This window comes from Pinus tabuliformis, chromosome 7 (genome assembly GCF_031772625.1).
Source record: "Pinus tabuliformis cultivar Carrire ecotype Pingquan chromosome 7, CPIR1, whole genome shotgun sequence".
NCBI classification, from domain to species: domain Eukaryota; kingdom Viridiplantae; phylum Streptophyta; class Pinopsida; order Pinales; family Pinaceae; genus Pinus; species Pinus tabuliformis.
Genome location: NC_142293.1, coordinates 593,097,889 through 593,119,411, shown reverse-complemented (window position 1 = coordinate 593,119,411; position 21,523 = coordinate 593,097,889). Strand labels below are relative to the sequence as shown.

Sequence of the window (21,523 nt, the reverse complement as noted above, 5' to 3'; positions counted from 1 at the left end):
TTTCATTTAAAATTTAACTTAACTAAGCATGAGGGGGTGGGTTAGGGGTGGGTTAGGGTCACTTTAGGGTGAGTTTAGAAAAGAATAAAGCCCCCATTCTCTTCTCATTTTCTCACTTTGAGTTTATGAGAGTTGGAGAAGAGAAGAGAGGAGAGGAGAAGAGAAGAGAGGAAAGGAGAGGAGAAGAGAGGAGAAGAGAGGAGAGCTTGGAGGAGTGAAGAAGGAGGAGCTAGGAGAAGGAGGAGGAGCTTGGAGCAAGAGCTTGGAGGACTTCATCTACAAGAGCTAAAGAGGTAAGTTCAAACCCCAAACTCCCTTGTTTTTTTGAAAAAAAAATTGTATTTTTCTCCTCCCTCTCCTACTCTTTCCCATTGTTTCTACTTGCTCCTTTATTCACAAGTTGTCCACCACCTATATCCATATTCCAAGATGGTGTTCTTTTGGCTTCTATGTATCATTCCACTCTTGGTTTTAATGATGGCAAGGGTGAGGAATAGAGGGGAAGAGGAAGGGGATGAACTTGGTCCTAATAGTAGTGACCCAATGTATGATGAGGAGGAAGGGTTTGAAGAGGAAGGGGATGAACTTGAAGGGGACACTGAAGCACAAGATGGGAAAGGTACATCAAATCCCTTGTGGAACTATGTGACCAAACTTGAAGGGGGAAAGGGTGGTGGATCTTACAAATTTTTGTGCCCTCATGGTTGTCATGGAGGAAAACCATATACGGGTTCATATACCCGTCTGAGGAGGCATCTTTGTGGGGTGCTGGAGAGTGATGAAAAAAAGGGTTCTGTGGGGGTAACCATTTGCCCAAACATTTCAAGTGAACAAAGACAAAAATACATCCAAATAGAGATGGCTGCACAACGAAAAAACAAGAAACAAAAAACTCATTCTGAATCAAGTGCAACCTCTAAATTTGGTAGTTGCCCATCTCCTCATGGTACTTTTGCAACCTCTGGAGGTAGAAAAACAATAGGGGATTTCCTTAATGTTGCTGGGAGGGATGATGTGGATGGAAAGATAGTTCGTTTTCTTTGTGCTTGCGGTGTACCATTCAATGTGCTTCGCTCTCCCTATTGGCATGAAATGGTAAAGGCCATCAATGAAGCCCCAAAAGGATACAAGGCCCCCAACTATGAGAAAGCTAGAACAGTGTTATTAGAAAGAGAAAAAGCTAAGGTTCAAAGAGCTTTGACACGTTTTACACATGAGTGGGTGGATTCTGGGGTATCCATTGTATCAGATGGGTGGACAAATATTAAAAATCAACATTTGATAAATGTTCTTGGTGTTTCTTCTAGTGGTGCAGTATTTATTGCATCTCATGACTCCTCCTCCATCAGTGCAACTGCACAAAACATTGCAGATCTCCTATTGAAATCAATCAAAGATGTTGGTCCGAATAATGTGGTTCAAGTGATCACAGATAATGCAGCAAATTGTAAGTTAGCAGGAAAAATTATTGAGCGTACTCATCCACACATCTTTTGGTCTGGGTGCCTGGTTCACACATTGAACCTTTTGATGCATGATATTGTGAAACACAAAGATTGTGGGTGGATTGCTGAGGTTTACAGGAAAGGGAAGCAGCTCATTAAATTCATCACAGGGCATACAAGGGTAAACTACTTCTATGGCACTTACTCCAAGTTGCAATTGCTTAAAATTGCAAAGACAAGATTTGCTAGTTATTACCTCACCTTTAGGCGGCTAGTGAGGGTGAGACAAGCTTTAACTAATCTGGTGTGTGCTGAAACATGGGATGAAATTAACACTGACACAGATGGTGCTAATGAAGTCAAGGACACTGTTCTTGATAGTTACTTTTGGTCACAGGTTAAATATGTTTTGCAATTCACCAAACCAATTTATTACATGATCAAGTTTGCAGATTCAGATCGACCAGTAATTGGGGAGGTGTATGAGCAAATGGATAGCATGTTGGGGCAGATTAAAGACATTGTTGAGCCTAGAGATACCACCTTGTACAATTATATTCGTGAAGAGGTGGAAAACCGATGGGATATGCTAAATGTTCCATTGCATGCATTAGCATATGTTTTGACACCTAAATACTATCATCCATCATGGCTTTCAAAACCAGCACCTGGGGGGGAAGCAGGAAAAAACCACACCAAGATAAAGAGGTTCACGAAAAATATATGGCTGCATTGAGTAGATTAATCCCTGATAATGAGGAGGCTGCATTGGTACGGAGACAGGTGAGCAACTATACGAGCAACACTGGTCCATTTGGGAGCATGCATGCAATTCAAGATCGAGAGCATTTTTCTGCTCTTGAGTGGTGGAACATGCATGGAGGGCCTACTCCACTTCTACAGAGTTTGGCATTGCGGGTGCTATCACAGGTGGTAAACACTTCTTCTGCAGAGAGGTGTTGGAGCTCTTATTCTTTCATCCACAGTGTTAAAAGGAACAGGTTGAATTTAGACCGGGCAGAGAGCTTGGTTTATGTTCATTACAACTTGCGATTGTTGTCCCATTACTGTGAAGATGCAAAGTCTAATAAAGACTTGTTGACTTGGGACAAGAATCCAGAGGAGCCCAATTTGGAGGATGGAGTGTTGCGACTAGAGCAATTAGAGGATTCTCTTATCCAGGTATGTCCATTGTGGTATGAATTTTCCAATTTTCCCTTATAAAGCATTTCTCTAATTCATGTTTTTAATTTTTTTGTTAACTAGTGTTTTTTTTTTTGCATGAATTTTTTGAGCGATTCTAGGATGATGACACGGGTGTTGATATGCCACAACCCCCACCCCCATCTGGTCCCTTGGTTTCTAGGTTCCATGGTTCAACACCAACGGCAGGGGGTTCTTCTTCATCAGTTCCAGTGCCACGACTTACACAGGGACCATCTTCTTCATTGCCACCACGTGGAGGCCCGCCATCACGTTCTATTCGTGGTGGAAGGAGGAGAGATTAGTAGATATATTCACAATCTACTTCTTTTTGTCATAGATTACTCATTAGACTTGTAGACTTGTGAATTTGAATTTTGAACCTTTTTGGCTTGGCGGTGACCAAGTGACATATTTTGTAAACATTATTATTTGAATTTTGGACATGACAAATGTTGACAGTTGCTCACTTGCTAGATAAATCATAATATGCTCTATGTTTTATGTTTTATAATATGCTTAAATGTTTTATGTTTTATAATATGCTTAAAAATTTGATGTATGTTTGTAATAGCTAGAATATAGATGATTGTTGTACATACTAGTAACTACAATGGAATCATGGATGCCATATCTATCTTGATTTATGCAAAAATATGCATGTTTTCATGTCTTCTACAATTAATTTGGTATTTGGGATGTTTGTTTTGAGTATAAATGCAAAAAAATATAAAAAAATATATATATATAGCAGACGCTTCCGTGGACGCTTCGCTTCCTAGATTTTTGGAAAATGACGCTTCCGCGCTCCGCGCTTCCGCTTCGCTCCCGCTTCGTGCAACATTGATACTAGCTGTCCCCAACTACAACTACGACGCCCCTTCGTAGTAACTGCGTGGAGCACATTGGGACACTGCATCAGCATTGTGTTGCTTCCTCTGCCTCCTGGAGCTTTGACGTCAGCCTTCTTGGCTGATCCTGCTGCTCCCCAACTGAATTCGGATTTTTGCTAGAGGGTGGCTCTACCCCTTATTTTTTTGTATTATTTTTTTTTTTGATTTTTGATAAATAGAACTAAATAAAACTATAGAAAAAATAAAACCTGAATTAAAATCTAAATTAAATTAAATCAAAATTTAAACTATAAGAAATTTATTTATTTTTTGCTTTTCAAAGTTTTATAATTTTTAGGAAATTTTTAAATTTTTTAAATTTTATTATTATTTTTATCTATTTTTTAAATAATTAATTTCTTTAATTTTTTAATTTTTATTTTTGGATCCTCGAACTTAGCCTTTGGAAAAATCACCTAGGACCTAGGACTTAGGACTTAGGAGGGGATTAAAACATTTTCTAACCCTCAAGACACTTTACATCATGACTTTTACAATTTTACATCTCAAAGGGGAAAACCCATTTGACATAGACCCTCATAGACCACCCAGTTCTGCGACCAAATATAATCTAGCAGATCAACACACTAGGATTCCTCTAAGATTCTAATCACAAAATTCATTCCGGCTTTGGGGTTAGGCTGAAAGAAAACTCTGCCGATCATGGATCGGTGAGACAAAAAACCTTCCAGAACATAGATTATCACTAGAAAATTAGGTCCACCAAGGAAATTTACATACATGACTCAACTCTGCTAAGATTATTTACAATTCACACATGCAGACTGGGTTTACAACATAAAATGATCAAGTCGACGATGACTGTCGAATGGCACGGACACGTCAATCAAGCGCTATCCCTTTTGCGAAGAAAAGGGGGTGTACTGCTATGGGAAGTTGACACGTAGTGGTCAACATCTGGCTCCACTTGGGGACACGTTGCTGCACTGCAGGAATGTGAGAATCCAGAATCTGCATCCACGCAATACACAATAAAACATAAGTAGTGTCCATCCAAAAATCATCATATAACATTAAGCACATGAAAGATATAAGCTCTTCATTTATTAACTATCTGGAAAAGTAAATCTAATCCTAAAACAGAAATGAAATGCTGAAATGACAAGGAGTAGGGTTAGAAATACAATACAAAGGATGCCCCATGGCATCAGATGTGTTCAATATAGTGTATACTGAGCATTTGCCTGCTTTCAGGAAAATCTGTCGGCTGCTTGTTGGATGTGCCATGTCCAATTCTACATATGGTAGGACTTTTTCCTATCCGAAAATCAAGCTGCTCGCGGCCGTCTGATGCATCAAATCTTCTTCTCATTTTCTTCCTCTTGCGCTTTTTCTTCCTGGTAGGCTGTATTATTGATGACGTGGAACTTTTTGCTTCAAAGCTATCGATGACGTGGAACTTTTTGCTTCAAAGCTATCAGATGAAGTATGTAAGATATGCGTGACATGTCTTTCTTCATCTTGCATCTGATCTTTATCGTTTTTAATTTTATCTGGATCACCTTCAATTAACCACCTTTCAATCGAACCAATGACCTCCTCATAATAAGATGGAGCTTGTTGCAGCAAATGAGAAGGCTTCTGATCTATTGATGTTTCCTGGTTTCTTTCATCCTTAATCCACTGTTGAAATTTATGTACCTGTATTGTAATGGCATTTATCTGGCTAGAGTGTTCAACTCTCATAGCATTGATTTCCTTGGCATGGTCTTCTTCCATATCTTTTATTACTTTATCGTGCTTTTCCTTTATGGTCATCAAGCAATGCTGCATAGAGTTTATCTCTTCCTTATGATTTGCTTGCATGGTAGCCAACTGATTATTATGATCGAGTGTCATGATAGTCATTTCTTCATCCATAGTTAATAACTTGTTTTGCATAGAATTAATTTCCCTATCATGATTAGCTTTCATGGTCGTCATATTTTCCTCTAAGCCTGACATATTGCTTTGCATAAAACTAATTTTTGTGTCATGATTAATCTTCATGGCCTCAATTTCCTTAGCATGCTGATTTTGCATGAGCTCCATCTCCCTATTACGTTTTTCCAGGTGGGTGCATAAAGTTCTCACATCATTGGCGTAATTAGTTTGATTAATATCCATATTTTTTACTAGCAGCATTAGTTCTTGTATAATTTGCTTTCGATCTTCATTTTCGTTGTCATTTGTCCCTACTTTTCCACTATCATGGATTTCATCTGCAATAGTACAAGTGGATGGCACATTCTGATATGAAGAATTGTCTTGGAATCTTTCACCGACAGCTGAACCTTTCATAAGATTACTTTCATTCTGTTGCACAATTTTAGGGGCACAAGGCAAGCTATCTAGATTACCATATCTATCTTTAAAAGCATTGACAATGTCTTGTAAAGAAGTGAAAGAATCCTTAGGACAATTGTTAAACCAATTCAAAGCATCACCCTCTAAAGAAAAGACAAAAAGACGCATTTTGACATCTTCCTGATTATACTGGGGGGGTCTACAATATATGATCATTATATGAGTAAACAAGCCTAGATGTCTTTTAACAACGACTGAATCACCACTTGACAACAACGGTAATTTAGAAATGGCCACTTCCGGTATATCATGGAGATCATCAGTAAAATGACATGGTTTAAACGAATAATCCATGATGAATAACGAGGGACCAAATGGATGACAGAACGAGATCTCTGCTCAAGAAAATCAATAGATGAAAGAAGTGGAGTCGCCACTTGAACAATGAATCTAATTCTAGGATCCAAAAGAAACCAACAAGCAGATATGAGGGAGGCTTCTTGTCTGGGAAAAAATAAAAGAAATGGAATCGCCACCCAAACAAGAAACGAACTGAAGAGTAGTTGCTGATATGATGAAAGATAAGGCGATGAAAAGATCCAAATGATGTCAAAAAATGTTGAATCTGCCAACTCAAATGAGAGATGAGAAAGATGAAAGAATGATGAGAAATGAGAAGATGAATGATGAAAAGTCCTTGAAAACAACGAGAATAAAGCGTCCCCAGCAACGACGCCAAAAAATGTTGTCGCACAGATTGTCACGACAACGCTCAGACCGGGGGCTGTCACTCTGATCCCCGATCTCTCCGTTTAACCCTGTCTCCCGCGGCTAAGGGGGGTAGACCCTATGGGAAAATGAATGACCAACTGTGAAACAGTTGGGTTGGGAGACACGAGGGGAAACAAGCACTTAATTGATTTTGTTAAGTTTAATAAACCAGTGCCTTATGGAGTTAATGATATGAACCATGTAAAACAAACATTTATCATCAAATAACCCAAGCAATGCAAGATATCCAGTAAATTCACAATGCTTCAACGATGATCCAGCAATTAAACTTGAAGAAAAATTAAATGCTTTAAAAAATCACAAAATTGAAATGCTGACCAGTTGCCACTTTCACATAGCTAACTTTAACTGAACATTTAAGTGCATTTAGCCATAGAGAAATGGAACATAAACACTGCAAAAGTCGCTAAAATGAAAATTTCAATTTTTTTTTGTTAAGCCCTCTCAAAATATTTTAGTTTTTAAAATAAAACAAGACTAAAGACTAAGTGAATGCAACTTTAAATCCAAAATTTGAACTAAACTAAAAGGAAACCTTTTATCATTTTTTTATTTTTATGAATTTTTTGTATTATTTTTTTATTTGATTTTTGATAAATAGAACTAAATAAAACTATAGAAAAAATAAAACCTGAATTAAAATCTAAATTAAATTAAATCAAAATTTAAACTATAAGATTTTTTTTTTTTTATGCTTTTCAAAGTTTTATAATTTTTAGGAATTTTTTAAATTTTTTAAATTTTATTATTATTTTTATCTATTTTTTAATTAATTAATTTTTTTAATTTTTTAATTTTTATTTTTGGATCCTCGAACTTAGCCTTTGGAAAAATCACCTAGGACTTAGGACTTATGAGGGGATTAAAACATTTTCTAACCCTCAAGACACTTTACATCATGACTTTTACAATTTTACATCTCAAAGGGGAAAACCCATTTGACATAGACCCTCATAGACCACCCAGTTCTACGACTAAATATAATCTAGCAGATCAACACACTAGGATTCCTCTAAGATTCTAATGACAAAATTCATTTCGGCTTTGGGGTTAGGCTGAAGGAAAACTCTGCCGATCATGGATCGGTGAGACAAAAAACCTTCCGGAACGTAGATTATCACTAGAAAATTAGGTCCACCTAGGCAATTTACATACATGACTCAACTCTGCTAAGATTATTTACAATTCACACATGTAAACTGGGTTTACAACATAAATTGATCAAGTCGACGATGACTGTCGAATGGCACAGACATGTCAATCAAGCGCTATCCCTTTTGCGAAGAAAAGGGGGTGTACTGCTATGGGAAGTTGACACGTAGTGGTCAACACGTCAAAAACAAACCAATTGTGCTCACAACCCGAAGCACTACAAGTTTGGCTGAGGAGTCTAATTGCAAACTTTTGCAATTGAGGACATTGGCCGCCAAATGACTCCCACCAATGTGCTGCAAAGAAAAAGACATTAATTAGTAACTTAGTTCATTTCATTACTTATTTACAAGTATTTACAGACAATTTGAATTGTAAATTTGTAAACAATTGAACTTTAAAAGAAAAACAAATTGGAATTGCTTACCTAGTTGATCCACATCTCTTGCCATCTTTGCCAAGTTTTTGCCAAAGGTACCTGCTGCCATATTGAAAAGAGTAAGTTGTCTATGTATTTCCAACTGGTCTGCATGGTTAGGGACCATGCACTCCAAGCAATCATACAATCCATCTCTGACCTCCCCAACCTACAGATCTCCTAGCCAAGCTTTATAATGATACTTTAGGTTCAAAAAATACCCAACTGCATGTATAGGATGATGGAGTTAATTGTTCCATCTGTTATCAATGATCTCACAGTACGCCCATATTTAGCTAACTTATCCTTGTAAGTTGCTTGTATATGCTCCTTTGCCTGATCCATAGCCTCATAAATGTATACCATGGCTAATTTTTCCCCATCCACCATTCGTAGCAGCTTAACAAGGGGCTCGATAATTTTCACAAGCTCTGCAGACCTTTTCCAAAAATTATTATCAAAAACTTTCTTTTTAGTGTCTTTGCCATCTTGTCTACGAGCCCACCGAAATGAAGTCCAATCATCAAAAGAAAAAAAAAAAATTGCAAGTTATTTTGTTGAGAATTGAGACATTGCAACATGAGGAAGTGAGTTGCAAATCTCGTAATTGCAAGCCTAAAAAGCTCTTTTCCCCTAGTGTTTTTCTTCATTAAGCTCAATACCCATGAGTGGTTGTAGATGTATTTTGTAATGCACTTGGGATCCTCTACAGTATTTTTATTCACTCTAGCCTATGTCCTCAAGCACGAGGTCTATGCAATGTGCAGCACATGGAGTCCAAAATATGGTCTTATATTTGGACTCAAGCATCTTTCCAGCAAGAACATAGTTTAAGGTATTATCTGAGATAACCTGCACAACATTCTGCTCCCCCACTTATTTAATAATGTCATCGAAAAGCTCAAATAGAAGGGTTGCATCCTTCACCTTATCAGATGCATCAACTGATCTCAATAACATGGTTCCTTGAGGCAAGAAACAAGGAAATTAATGATAGTGCGGTTCTTTCCATCGGTCCATCCATCTGGCATGATGAACAACCTATTTTGAGCCATGACCCTTTATACTCCACCAGATACTCATGGATGGAAGAAATCTCTTTTTGCAAAAGCGCTCCCCTCAATTCATGCATAGTAGCCCCTTTGAAGCCATTCCCTGTAGCTATAACAAAGTCCCACATAGCTTGGTAATAAGGTAAGTGAGCAACATTAAATGGGATATTTGCATCATACCACCATCTAGCAATGTATTGAAAAGAAGATTCTTTGCATTGTTTTTTCCAATGTTCATCCAAAGTGGGTTGACGACTTGGCTAGGAGGAAGTGGGATTAGCAGAGGTAGTGGTGGCAGAGGATGAGAAATAACTCTGGATGTTCGGCCTCTTTGTTCCTTTAGATTGTTGGCCTTGATGATAAGACCCAAGAGCAGGAGGAACATAGTGAAAGGGGTCATTGGTGGAAGGAATAGAAGAGGAGTCTTGAATCTCAAAATCATCATGCCCACTCTGTTAAAATTGGAAACTAGGGAAAAACTTCATGTGGGTCATCTTATTCATGGCTGATAATATTTTTTACTAGATTCCTCTCATCAAGAGGTGTAGGATTGATATAAGGATCATCCGATTCTGATAAGTATTCATCGAGATATGAATTTATTTTGATTATGAAATTATTATCAAGACAACCTACAACTCATGTAGGCTCAGAAGCCCAACAGTCGCATCTATTCAAACACCAACATTGTGTATAAATACAAGAGGACTTTTCTTCATTTGGACTCACTCATCTCATCACATCTCTCTCTCTTTACTGCGCAAAAAAGAGTCTCTTCTCTACTGCACAGAAAAGGGTATCTCCCTCACACATGTGAAGCCGGAAGCCGCTGAAACTAAAGCTGCAACTGCAGAAGTAAAGATTGACCTGCGTGGACTAGAAGATCTCATCATCTGAATTGCGTTGTAGGTTCATCTAAACCTCTTCTGAAAGCCGCAACTTTTGGTGGTGCAATCAAGTCAATCCGACGGACGGTTTGCAAGATATCGACTGCCCTAGTTTGAAGCCGGACGCTACCGAAACTGAAGCTGCAACTGCAGAAGTAAATATTGACTTGCGTGGACTAGAATATCTCCTCATCTGAACTGCACTGTAAGTTCATCTGAACCTCCTCTGGAAGCCACAACTTTTGGTGGTGGAATCAAGCCGATCCGACAGTCGGTTTGTGAGATATCGTCTGCCCTAGTTTCATGATGAAGCCACTAATGTTAATGTTGCTAATCTAGGGTTTGCTACTGCTGATATGAATCAAATTTATTGTACTATTTCTCTCTGTTGAATTATTGAAGATAAAAGTAGATTTGATCAAAGGGTTTCTCCACACATTGTGGGCTTTGTCCCTGGCTAGCCGCCACATCTTGTGTATCTTGTCTTGGATTGTTTTCTGTCGATCGTTTAATGTTCTATTTGCACTTTACTTTATGTACATGTGATTGCTAATCTGTGGAATATAATAAGGAAAAGAAGTAAACTGTTATAAGCATAGAACAGACCATAACTTAACACACTCTCTTTCATGTCTTGTCAAATTTCCTTCTTCCTTGCAATTTCTTCTTAGATAGCCTTCTCCCTAGCCTTATTCTCTTAAAACTTCTCAAACTTGGCAAGGTATTCTGCCCCAACAAGACCTATCACTTCCTTTGGTGCATCACATGGCTTTACTTGGCCTCTTATCCCAGCCAAGTGTTGTTTCAACCTGAGAATACCCCCACCTCCAATAAATTAAATTGCAAAATTTGCATATCATTTTTCCATCAATCACATCACAATGAGCCCATGTAATGTCCTAGGCCTTTGGAGACATGGTGGCTAGAAATATTTGAAATTTGCAAAGAAATCTGCCAATTAAAGAAAATTTGCAGCTAAGAAAAAGGGAAAAAAATGGGGCATATTTAGCCTACAAAATTTGATAGCAAAGAACTAGAGATTTGATAACAATTTAGCATAGAACACAAAAAAAAATTAAATACAAGGACAGCAGTGAAATACGGATTTTTGCAAGTGAAAATCCTTACCTGGAAATGCAAACTAGCTTTCTTAGCCTCCTCTTGAAGATGCCAAGTCTACTAACAACTCTAAACTATCTCCAAAATAGCTCCAAGTCCAATTCCAAGCCTCCAAGATGACTACTCCAGCAAAAAGTCAACACTCTCCAAGCTCCCAATGAAACTCACAAAAAACTCCAAATAAGTCAAATGACAATTATGAAGACCGAAACTAATTACATTCTTCAACACTCCCTCTTCACTAGGGAGGCATTCATAATTGTCCAACCAGTACAAGGATAGTACTCCCTTTGAAAAGTTCTCATAAGAAGAGTCGGTTTGGTTAGCTAACTGTAAGCATCAATATTATGATCAACCAACATTGTCTTTGTAGCCTAACTGGACAAGCTCTACTTCATTCAAGAGCACTATGCTGGGAGGCTTTACGTGTGATACGACACTACCTCTAAAAAGAACATACCTCATTCGGATGTTCACAAAGTATGCCCTTTTAGGACTATTCTTATCTTGGATTTCCTGTTGCTTTTTGGTAGCATCGGATGTGCTCTAGCCATGAAAATTGGTGGAGAGGCTAAGGCACATAAGATCTCCAAGACCTAGAAATCGTTTGGGGAAATTCCACTTAGATAAAGAGATATTAAAATAATTAATATTTTTAATGGGGTTCCTAAGTCTAAACTTAGGAAAATTAAAATATTAATGTGTATTAATATAATATGGGCGAGAAAGTTCTAAAGAACGAGGATCAAGCCAGATCTAATCTTAGCCGTTGATTAGGGACTTAATCTTGGCCGTTGAATTGTCAACAGGAAAAGTATAAGAAGAGGCTTGAGGGTCAATTGGAGACACACCAAGTTGATCAAGAAATCGATTTTCTAGGGCAGGATTTGCTGAGAAATCGAGTTAGTGATCTATTGCAGCGAGGGGCAGTTTGGCAAAAGGCCGAGAATACATATCAGGGAGGCAGAGAAAGTGCAAGAGAGACAGCCCAGAGCCTAGGAAGGTTGATGCAGAGGCAGATAGGACTAACGTAGAGGCTGAGGAGGCCAACGCAGAGGGCAAAGAGGCTGACGCAAAGGTAGTAGAGGTTGCGCAAAGGGCTGCAGAGTTGATGCTGGGCTATAGAGGCAACGCTGAAGAATTTTCGTGGGGTAAGCTAAGAGTTGGTTAGCTGACGCAGAGCCGTAGAGGGTGACGCGGTCCCTGGAGGGTGACGTAGTTCCCGAGGGTTGCTTGGAGAAGCTTTTGTTGACCAGCTAAAGGAGCAATCAAAGTTGTTGTGGGACCAATCATCCAGTTGCTGATTAGCTGAAATATCTCTCCGAAGAAGAGGTACTTCTACCAAGGAAAATCTCTGAAGGGTGAGCCATTCCTGGCACCCTAGTTGTATTCAGAAAGTTGCATAATAATAAAACCCTCATATCTGCTGCACCGGTTTTCCCACATTGGGTTTTTCCGGGGACAATTATTCAAAATAACAATGTCCCTTGTGTTGTCTCAGTTTATTTCAATTGCTGATCTATATATGTGTGAAGGTTGCATTTGTGTTTATCACAAGTAGGAGATAATAAACCAAATAATGCAATAGAGATTTCTAATGTGTCAGACTTAGAAATTTCCAAATGGTATCAAAGCATTGTAGATCACAGGAGAACTAAAGGCACCAACAGAAATATGAAATTTGCAGCAGTAGCAGCTATCTCGAGAGACAACGTTGTTCCAGAGCAGAAGCAGCTAGAGAAGAAGTGACGCAGAGCCTGCGTCAACATTTCGAGCCAGGAGAAGGGTCAACGCAGAGGCGAAGAGAGAGATCAGACCTACATTCAGTTCCTGCTCATCTTTCTCAGCCACGAAGGATTGACATTGTGGCCAGGAGGAACAGATTCAGCCTTTACTGAGATTGCGTAGAGCCTCAAAGGCTCAATTTCTTCAATTGTCGGGGCTTGGGGAGCTGTGGGTAGATTGTGATTTGAGGAGTTGGTAGGACGTTGTTTTTGTCGATACAGAACAATGTCTAAGGAGACAAAACCAAGGTAGAGGGAGTCACTACCTTGACGGATTTCTAGCCAAGGAATCCCGATCTGAGTTGCAGTTGCAAGGAGGATTGGAAAGGAGCGGTTTCACAGCTGGCAAGAGGATTTCCAAGAGGGAAATCAAGACTCGGAGGGAGATTTCCAGGAGGGGAGTTGAGACTCAGAGGGAGTCTAGAAGGGGAGCTGAAATGGTAGTGAACGGACTACGGGATCAGGACAGGTTGGACGGGGCTTCCAACTTTGTCATCTAGAAGGCTAGGATCCTGGCAGTCCTGGATCGACATCGCATCAAGAAGTATGCCTTGAAAACCGTGGCTATCCCAGTTGACCCAGCTGAGAACGAGAAGTATGAGGATGCCCAGGCGAGGGCGAAGTGCATGATTCTTGACGGGTCAAATATCATGTCATACCACATATTGCTGAGAAGAGCACAACAAAGGAGATGTAAGACACTTTGACAACCTTATATCAGGGCACTTTCGTGCAGCGGAAGATGCTATTGGAGAATCAGTTGCAGTCATATCAAATGTAGAAGGGAGAGCAGATAAATCCATTCCTTCTCAAGTTGCAGGATATTTGCGACCAGCTTACTTCCATCGGGTCTACACCAGATCCAAAGTTCATGGTCAGGACTGCCCTGAATGTAGTCTCCGAGGAGTGGGAGACATTTGTCCAAAGTATTTTGGGCAGGGCTACTCTTCCCAGTTGGGAAGAGATGTGGGTAGCTCTTTGACAAGAAGAGATCAAGAGGTTGACCAAAGCAGGGAGTAGTGGTAAAGGAGCTCGAGTCAAGAAAGAGGAGGAAGAGGATGTGGCTCTAGCATCTGTAGAACAGCAAGGGAAGAGAAAGAAGAAGGACATCTCCAAGTATAAGTGCTTCCATTGTGGAGAGATGGAACATTATGCATCCTAGTGTCCCAAGAAGAAAAACAAGGGAGAGGCTTCTGATTCAAAGGCAGCTCTAGCTAAGGCAGAGAAAGAGGTTGAGACTGATGACGATTGTGCCATAAGTGCTCATGCACCTCCAGAGAAGAGGTGGGGAGACATCGAGTTGTAGTCAGGAGGACTACATGCCAGGGGCAGGATCCTTGAGGTACCCAAACTCTTGGATCACATCCAGCTACAGGAGCCCTTAATGACAATAGCATGATGACAGGTGTCAGGTAGAGCAAAGTGTAGTGGAGCAGTAAGGCAGTGCTTAAGTGCAAAAATCTAGAGCAACATAGTGGAGGTTGCAGCAGTGCGAGAAGCACAGAGGTCTATGCAGTAACACAGTGGCAACAGAGGGAGCACAAGATAGCAGCAGAGGGAGCTTCAGCATCACGAGGCTTCCAGACTAACCGAATGTCAGTATTTGGGAGAAGACAGTTATTTACTTCTCGGTAACTGAGTTGCAGTGCAGCAGCTAGCAGTGCCAGTGCTAGGGGCAGCATGTTGAGAGGGAGCTACAGTACAGATGTAGCAGTGGCAATGGCAGTGTCATGGGGAACAGTACAGGAAGCAGCTGTGTAGGGGATGTGAGGTAGTGGGCCAAGCATAAGCACAAGTACCGATGCGGAGGATCAGTGTGAGGTTTCTATAGTGAAGCATTACTAGAGCACATTCCTCGCTAAGAGGGAGTGTTGATTTTTGGTAGCATCGGATGTGCTCTAGCCATGAAAATTGGTGGAGAGGCTAAGGCACATAAGATCTTCCAAATGTTGATTTGGGGTAGCATCGGATGTGTTCTAGACACGAAAATTGGAGAGGCTAAAGCACATGAGATCTCTAAGACCCAAAAATGGTTTGGGAAAAATCTAACTAGTTTGGTAGATATTAAAATAATTAATATTTTTGATGGAGTCCTTAAGTCTAAACTTAAGGAAAATAAAATATTAATGTGAATTAATATAAAACTAAGTTAGAATGGTCAAAAAGTCATGGATCAGGCCAAATCTAATCTTAGTTGTTGATTAGGGACTTAATCTCGGCCGTTGAATTGTCAATGAGAAAAGTATAAGAGGAAGCTTGAGGGTCACTTGGAGAACACACCGAGTTGATTAAGAATTCAATTTTTTGGAGCAGGGCTTGCTGAGGAAATCGAAGGAGTGATCAGAGTTGCAGCTAAGGGGCAGTGAATGCAGTAGCAGAGAGGCAGAGATAGTACCAAGAGCATCAGCATAGAAGCTAGGAGAGGGTTGACGTAGAGCCAGCTAGAGGCCAGTGCTAGGGGCAGCATGGGCAGTATGTTGAGCAAAGGGAGCACAGGACAAGCTCTAACTGGACAAGCTCTAACTACATCAATATTATGATCAACCAACAATGTCTTTGAAGCCTAACTGGACAAGCTCTACTTCATTCAAGAGCACTATGCTGGGAGGCTTTACTTGTGATACGACACTACCTCTACAAAGAACATACCCCATCCGGATGTCCACAAAGTATGCCCTTTTAGGACTATTCTTATCTTGGATTTCCTGTTGCTTTTTGGTAGCATTGGATGTGCTCTAGCCATTAAAATTGGTGGAGAGGCTAAGGCACATAAGATCTCCAAGACCTAGAAATCGTTTGGTGAAATTCCACCCAGATAAAGAGATAATAAAATAATTAATATTTTTAATGGGGTTCCTAAGTCTAAACTTAGGAAATTAAAATATTAATGTGTATTAATATAATATGGGTAACAAAGTTCTCAAGAACGATGATCAAGCCAGATCTAATCTTAGCCGTTGATTAGGGACTTAATCTCAGCCATTGAATTGTCAATAGGAAAAGTATAAGAGGAGGCTTGAGGGTCAATTGGAGACACACCAAGTTGATCAAGAATTCGATTTTCTAGGGCAGGATTTGCTGACAAATCGAGTTAGTGATCTGTTGCAGCGAGAGGCAGTTCGGCAAAAGGCCGAGAATACATATCAGAGAGGCAGAGAAAGCGCAGGAGAGATAGCGCAGAGCCTAGGAAGGTTGACGCAGAGGCAGACAGGACTGACGCAAAGGCTGAGGAGACCAACACAGAGGGCCAAGAGGCTGACGCAGAGGCAGCAGAGGCTGTGCAGAGGGTTGCAGAGTTGATGCTGGGCTATAGAGGCAGCACTAAGGAATTTTCGTTGGGCAGACTGAGAGCTGGTTAGCTGATGCAAAGTCATAGAGGGTGACGCAGTCCCTGGAGGGTGACGTAGTTCTCAAGGGTATCTTGGAGAAGCTTTTGTTGTCCAGCTAAAGGAGCAGTCGAAGTTGTTGTGGGACCAAACATCCAGTTGCCAATTAGCCAAAATATCTCTCCGAAGAAGAGGTACTTCTACCAAGGAAAATCTCTTAAGGGTGAGCCATTTCTGGCACCCTAGTTGTATTCAGAAAGTTGCATAATAATAAAACCCTCATATCTGTTGCACCGATTTTCCCGCATTGGGATTTTCCGGGGACAATTGTTCAAAATAACGATGTCCCTTGTGTTGTCTCAGTTTATTTCAATTGTTGATCTATATATGTGTGAAGGTTGCGTTTGTGTTTATCTCAGTATTTATATTTATAAATAACTTGTTAATGGAAAGAACAAGTAGGAGATAATAAACCAAATAATGCAATAGAGATTTCTAATGTGTCAGACTTAGAAATTTCCACATGGTATCAGAGCATTGTAGATCACAGGAGAACCAAAGGCACCAACAAAAATATGAAATTTGCAGCAGTAACAGCTATCTCGAGAGACAACGTTGTTCCAGAGCAAAAGCAGCTAGAGAAGAAGTGACGCAAAGCCTGCGTCAACATTTCGAGCCAGGAGGAGGGTCACCGCAAAGGTAGAGAGAGACAGATCAGACCTACACAGTGCCTGGTCAACTTTCTCAGCCAGAAAGGATCGACGTTGTGGCCAGGAGGACAAGATTCAGCCTTTACTGGGATTGCGCAGAGCCTAAAAGGCACAGTTTCTTCAGTTGCCAGGGCTTGGGGAGCTGTGGGTAGACTGTGATTTGTGGAGTTGGTGGGACGTTGTTTTTGTCGATACAGAACAATGTCTAAGGAGACAGAACGAAGGTAGAGGGAGTCACTACCTTGACGGATTTCTAGCGAAGGAATCCTGATCCGAGTTGCAGTTGGAAGGAGGATTGGAGAGGAACGGTTCAACAGCTAGCCAGAGGATTTCCAAGAGGGAAATCAAGACTCAGAGGGTGATTTCCAGGAGGGGAGTCGAGACTCAGAGGGAGTCCAGAAAGGGAGCTGAAATGGCAATGAACAGACTACAAGATCAGGACAGGTTGGCAAGGGCTTCCAACTTTGTCATCTAGAAGGCCAAGAACCTGGCAGTCCTAGATCGAACTCGCATCAAGGACTATGCCTTGAAAACCGTGGCTATCCCAGTTGGCCCAGCGGAGAACGAGAAGTATGAGGATGCCCAGGCGAGGGTGAAGTGCATGATCCTTGACGGGGTCAAAGATCATGTCATACCACATGTTGTTGAGAAGAGCACAACAAAGGAGATGTAAGACACTTTGACAACCTTATATCATAGCACTTATGTGCAACAGAAAATGCTATTGGAGAATCAGCTGCGATCATATCAGATGTAGAAGGGAGAGCAGATAGATCCATTCCTTCTCAGGTTGCAGGATATTTGCGACCAGCTTACTTTCGTTAGGTCTACACCAAATCCAGAGTTTATGGTCAGGACTGCCCTGAATGCAGTCTCCGAGGAGTGGGAGACATTTGTCCAAAGTATTTTGGGCAGGGCTACTCTTCCCAGTTGGGAGGAGATGTGGGTAGCTCTTTGACAAGAAGAGATCAGGAGGTTGACCAAGGCAAGGAGTAGTGGTAAAGGAGCTCGAGTCAAGAAAGAGGAAGAGGATGTGGCTCTAGCATCTGCGGGACAGCAAGGGAAGAGGAAGAAGAAGGACATCTCCAAGTATAAGTGCTTCCATTATGGAGAGCTGGGACATTATGCATCCCAGTGTCCCAAGCAGAAAAACAAGGGAGAGGCTTCCGATTCAAAGGCAGCTCTCACTAAGGCAGAGAAAGAGGTCGAGACTGATGACGATTGTCCCATGAGTGCTCATGCACCTCTAGAGAAGAGGTGGGGAGACATCGAGTTGTATTCAGGAGGACTACATGCTAGGGGCAAGATCCTTGAGGTACCCAAACTCTTGGATCACATCCGGCTACAGGAGCCCTTAACGACAGTAGCATGATGACAGGTGTCGGGTAGAGCAAAGTGTAGTGGGGCAGCAAGGCAGTGCTTAAGTGCAAAAATCTGGAGCAGCGCAGTGGAGGTTGCAGCAGTGCGAGAAGCACAGAGGTGTATGCAAGAACACAGTGGCAGCAGAGGGAGCACAGGATAGCAGCAGAGGCAGCTTCAACATCACGAGGCTTCCAGACTAACAGGGTGTCAGTATCTGGGAGAAGACAATTACTTCTCGGTAACTGAGTTGCAGTGCATCAATTAGCAGTGACAGTGCTAGGGGCAGCATGGGCAGCATGTTGAGAGGGAGCTGCAGTACAGATGTAGCAGTGGTAGTGGCAATGGCAGTGTCATGGGCAACAGTACAGGAAGCAATTGTGTAGGGGATGTGAGGCAGTGGGCCAAGCATAAGCACAGGTACCGGTGCGGAAGATCAGTGTGAGGTTTCTATAGTGAAGCATTACTAGAGCACATTCCTCGCTAAGATGGAGTGTTGATTTTAGGTAGCATCGGATGTGCTCTAGCCATGAAAATTGGTGGAGAGGCTAAGGCATGTAAGATCTCCAAAATGTTGATTTGGGGTAGCATTGGATGTGTTCTAGCCACGAAAGTTGGAGAGGCTAAAGCACATGAGATCTCCAAGACCCAGAAATGGTTTGGGAAAAATCTACCCAGTTTGGTAGATATTAAAATAATTAATATTTTTAATGGAGTCCCTAAGTCTAAACTTAGGAAAAATAAAATATTAATGTGAATTAATATAAAACTGAGTTAGAATGGTCCAAAAGTCATGGATCAGGCCAGATCTAATCTTAGCCATTGATTAGGGACTTAATCTCGGTCGTTGAATTGTCAACGAGAAAAATATAAGAGGAGGCTTGAGGGTCACTTGGAGAACACATCGAGTTGATCAAGAATTCAATTTTTTGGGGCAGGGCTTTGCTGAGGAAATCAAAGGAGTGATCAGAGTTGTAGCTAAGGGGTAGTGAATGCAGTAGCAGAGAGGCAGAGATAGTACCAGGAGCATTAGCGCAAAAGCCAGGAGAGGGTTGACACAGAGCCAGCTAGAGGCCACACAGAGGCAGCCAGGAGTTGCGCAAACCCTGAGGAAGGCCAGCGTGGAAGATGCAAAGTCTCCATAGGCTGACGCAAAGCCTAGAGAGGCTGACACTAGGCCAGAGAGGCTGACGCAGACCCTAGAGGTTGACGCCAAGAGAATTCTGGGGCAGATTGGGGTTGATATCTTTCTCCGACTGAGTGGTACTACTGCCGAGGGCATTCTCTATTGGGTGACCCGATTTTGGCACCCAGATTGTATTCTGAAACTGCTTAATAATAAAACCCTCAGATAGTTACACCGGTTTTCCCACATTGGGTTTTTCTAGGGACATTGGTCCAAAAACAACAGTGTCACTTGTGTGCTTGTTTTGTTTCCTTCAGTTGATGATCTGTAATGTGTTGAGCATGTACTTGTATTTATTTTCAGTATTTACATGGTAAATAACTTGTTAATTAATCAAATCAAGTAGGCAGAAATAAATCAGAAAAGTACATGAAGGGTTTCTAACGGATTAGACTTAGAAATTCCAACATGGTATCAGAGGGTGGTTGCAGATCACATGAGAACTGAGGACATCTGCCGAGCAGAGCAACAATAGTAGAAAACAACTGTCCTGAGTCACAAAAGTTGTTCATAGCATAGAAGCAGCAAGGAAGGGGTGACGCAGTGCCTGTGTCATCAAGTTTGAGCTGGGAAGAGGATCAGCGCAGTGGCAAAGGGGGGCAGACTTGACCTACATAGTGCTCGGTCATCTTTCTCAGCCAGAAAGGATTGATGCTCGTGGGCACGAGGTGCGGATTTTGCTAGTGCCGGAATAGCGTAGAGCCTAGAAGCTCCTACTTCAGTTTGTTGGGGCTTAGGAGGTTGTGGGTAAGTTGTAGAGTGAAGTTGGTGGGGTATTGTAGTTAGAACAGTACCTAACAGGGCAAGACCAAGGAGGAGGGAGTTGCTACTGAGGATTTCTAGCCAAGAAATCTAGATCAGTGGTGCAGCTGCACTAAGGATCGGAGTGGGGGCACCTCAACGTTGGCAAAGGGGTTTCCATGAGGGAAATCCAGGCTCAGAGGGAGTCACACCGAGAACTTCTAGAATGGAAGTAGAGGAGCAGCCAAATGGCAATGAATGGGGTAAGAGACCAGGACAGACTAGACGAAGCCTCAAACTTCGTAGTCTGGAAGGCCAAAATCTTATCCGTTCTAGACAGAAACTATCTCAAGCAATTCGCCTTGACGACAATAGTGACCCCAGTTGACCCAGCTGATAACAAGAAGTACGAGGATGCAATGGCGAGGGCCAATAGCATCATCTTTGATGGAGTCAAGGACCATGTAGTACCACACATTGCCGAGAAGAATATGGCAAATGAGATGTGGGAGGCCCTAAAGAAGTTGTATCAGCATACTTTCGTGCAAAGGAAGATGCTACTAGAAAATCAGCTACGGGCATACTAGATGCAAAAGGGAGAACGGATCGACACTTTCGACGGTCGATTGAAGGAGATCTGTGATCAACTGGCTACCATAGGGGCCACGTCGGATCAAGAATTGATGGTGAGAACAGCCCTGAATGCAGTCTCGGAACACTGGGAGGTGTTTGTCCAAAGCATACTGGGCAGGGCGACCCTTCCAGATTGGGAGGAAATGTGGGCAGCTCTTCGCCAAGAAGAGATCAGAAGGCTAAGCAAGGCGGGAAGCAGTAGCAAGGAGATCATAATCAAGGAGGAAGAGGAGGATGATTCCCTAGCATCTGAGGGAAAGCAGAAGAAACAGAAGAAGAAGGACCTCTCCAAGGTCAAATGCTTCAACTGTGGGGAACTGGGTCACTGTGTGAGCAAGTGTTCGACGAAGAAGAGCAAAGGAGAGGCTTTCGAGACCAAGGTTGCGCCAGCAAGGGCAAAGAAGGAAGTGGAGACAAATGATGACTGTGCCATGAGTGCTCACACGCCACTTGAGTGGAAGTGGGGAGACATCGAACTGTAGTCAGACAGACTACAGGCGATGAGGAGTAGGATCC

At 41.6% G+C, this 21,523-nt stretch overlaps 2 protein-coding genes across 4 annotated transcripts in view; one reads left to right on the top strand and one right to left on the bottom strand.

Moving 5' to 3' along the window:
- Positions 1–21,523, bottom strand: part of SS3 (starch synthase 3) — a 549,711-nt gene that overhangs the window by 154,873 nt on the left and 373,315 nt on the right. The gene's annotated exons all lie outside the window — the stretch shown is intronic.
- LOC149248822 (uncharacterized) lies at positions 432–3,216 on the top strand. Its single transcript, XM_089456114.1, has 2 exons — positions 432–2,627; positions 2,750–3,216. The coding sequence occupies exon 1, from the start codon at positions 475–477 to the stop codon at positions 2,179–2,181; it is 1,707 nt and encodes a 568-aa protein (XP_089312240.1). The 5' UTR covers positions 432–474; the 3' UTR covers positions 2,182–2,627; positions 2,750–3,216.

Coding starts and splice junctions, on each gene's coding strand:
- LOC149248822 (XM_089456114.1), top strand. CDS start 475: ATGATGGCAAGGGTGAGGAATAGAGGGGAAGAGGAAGGGGATGAACTT.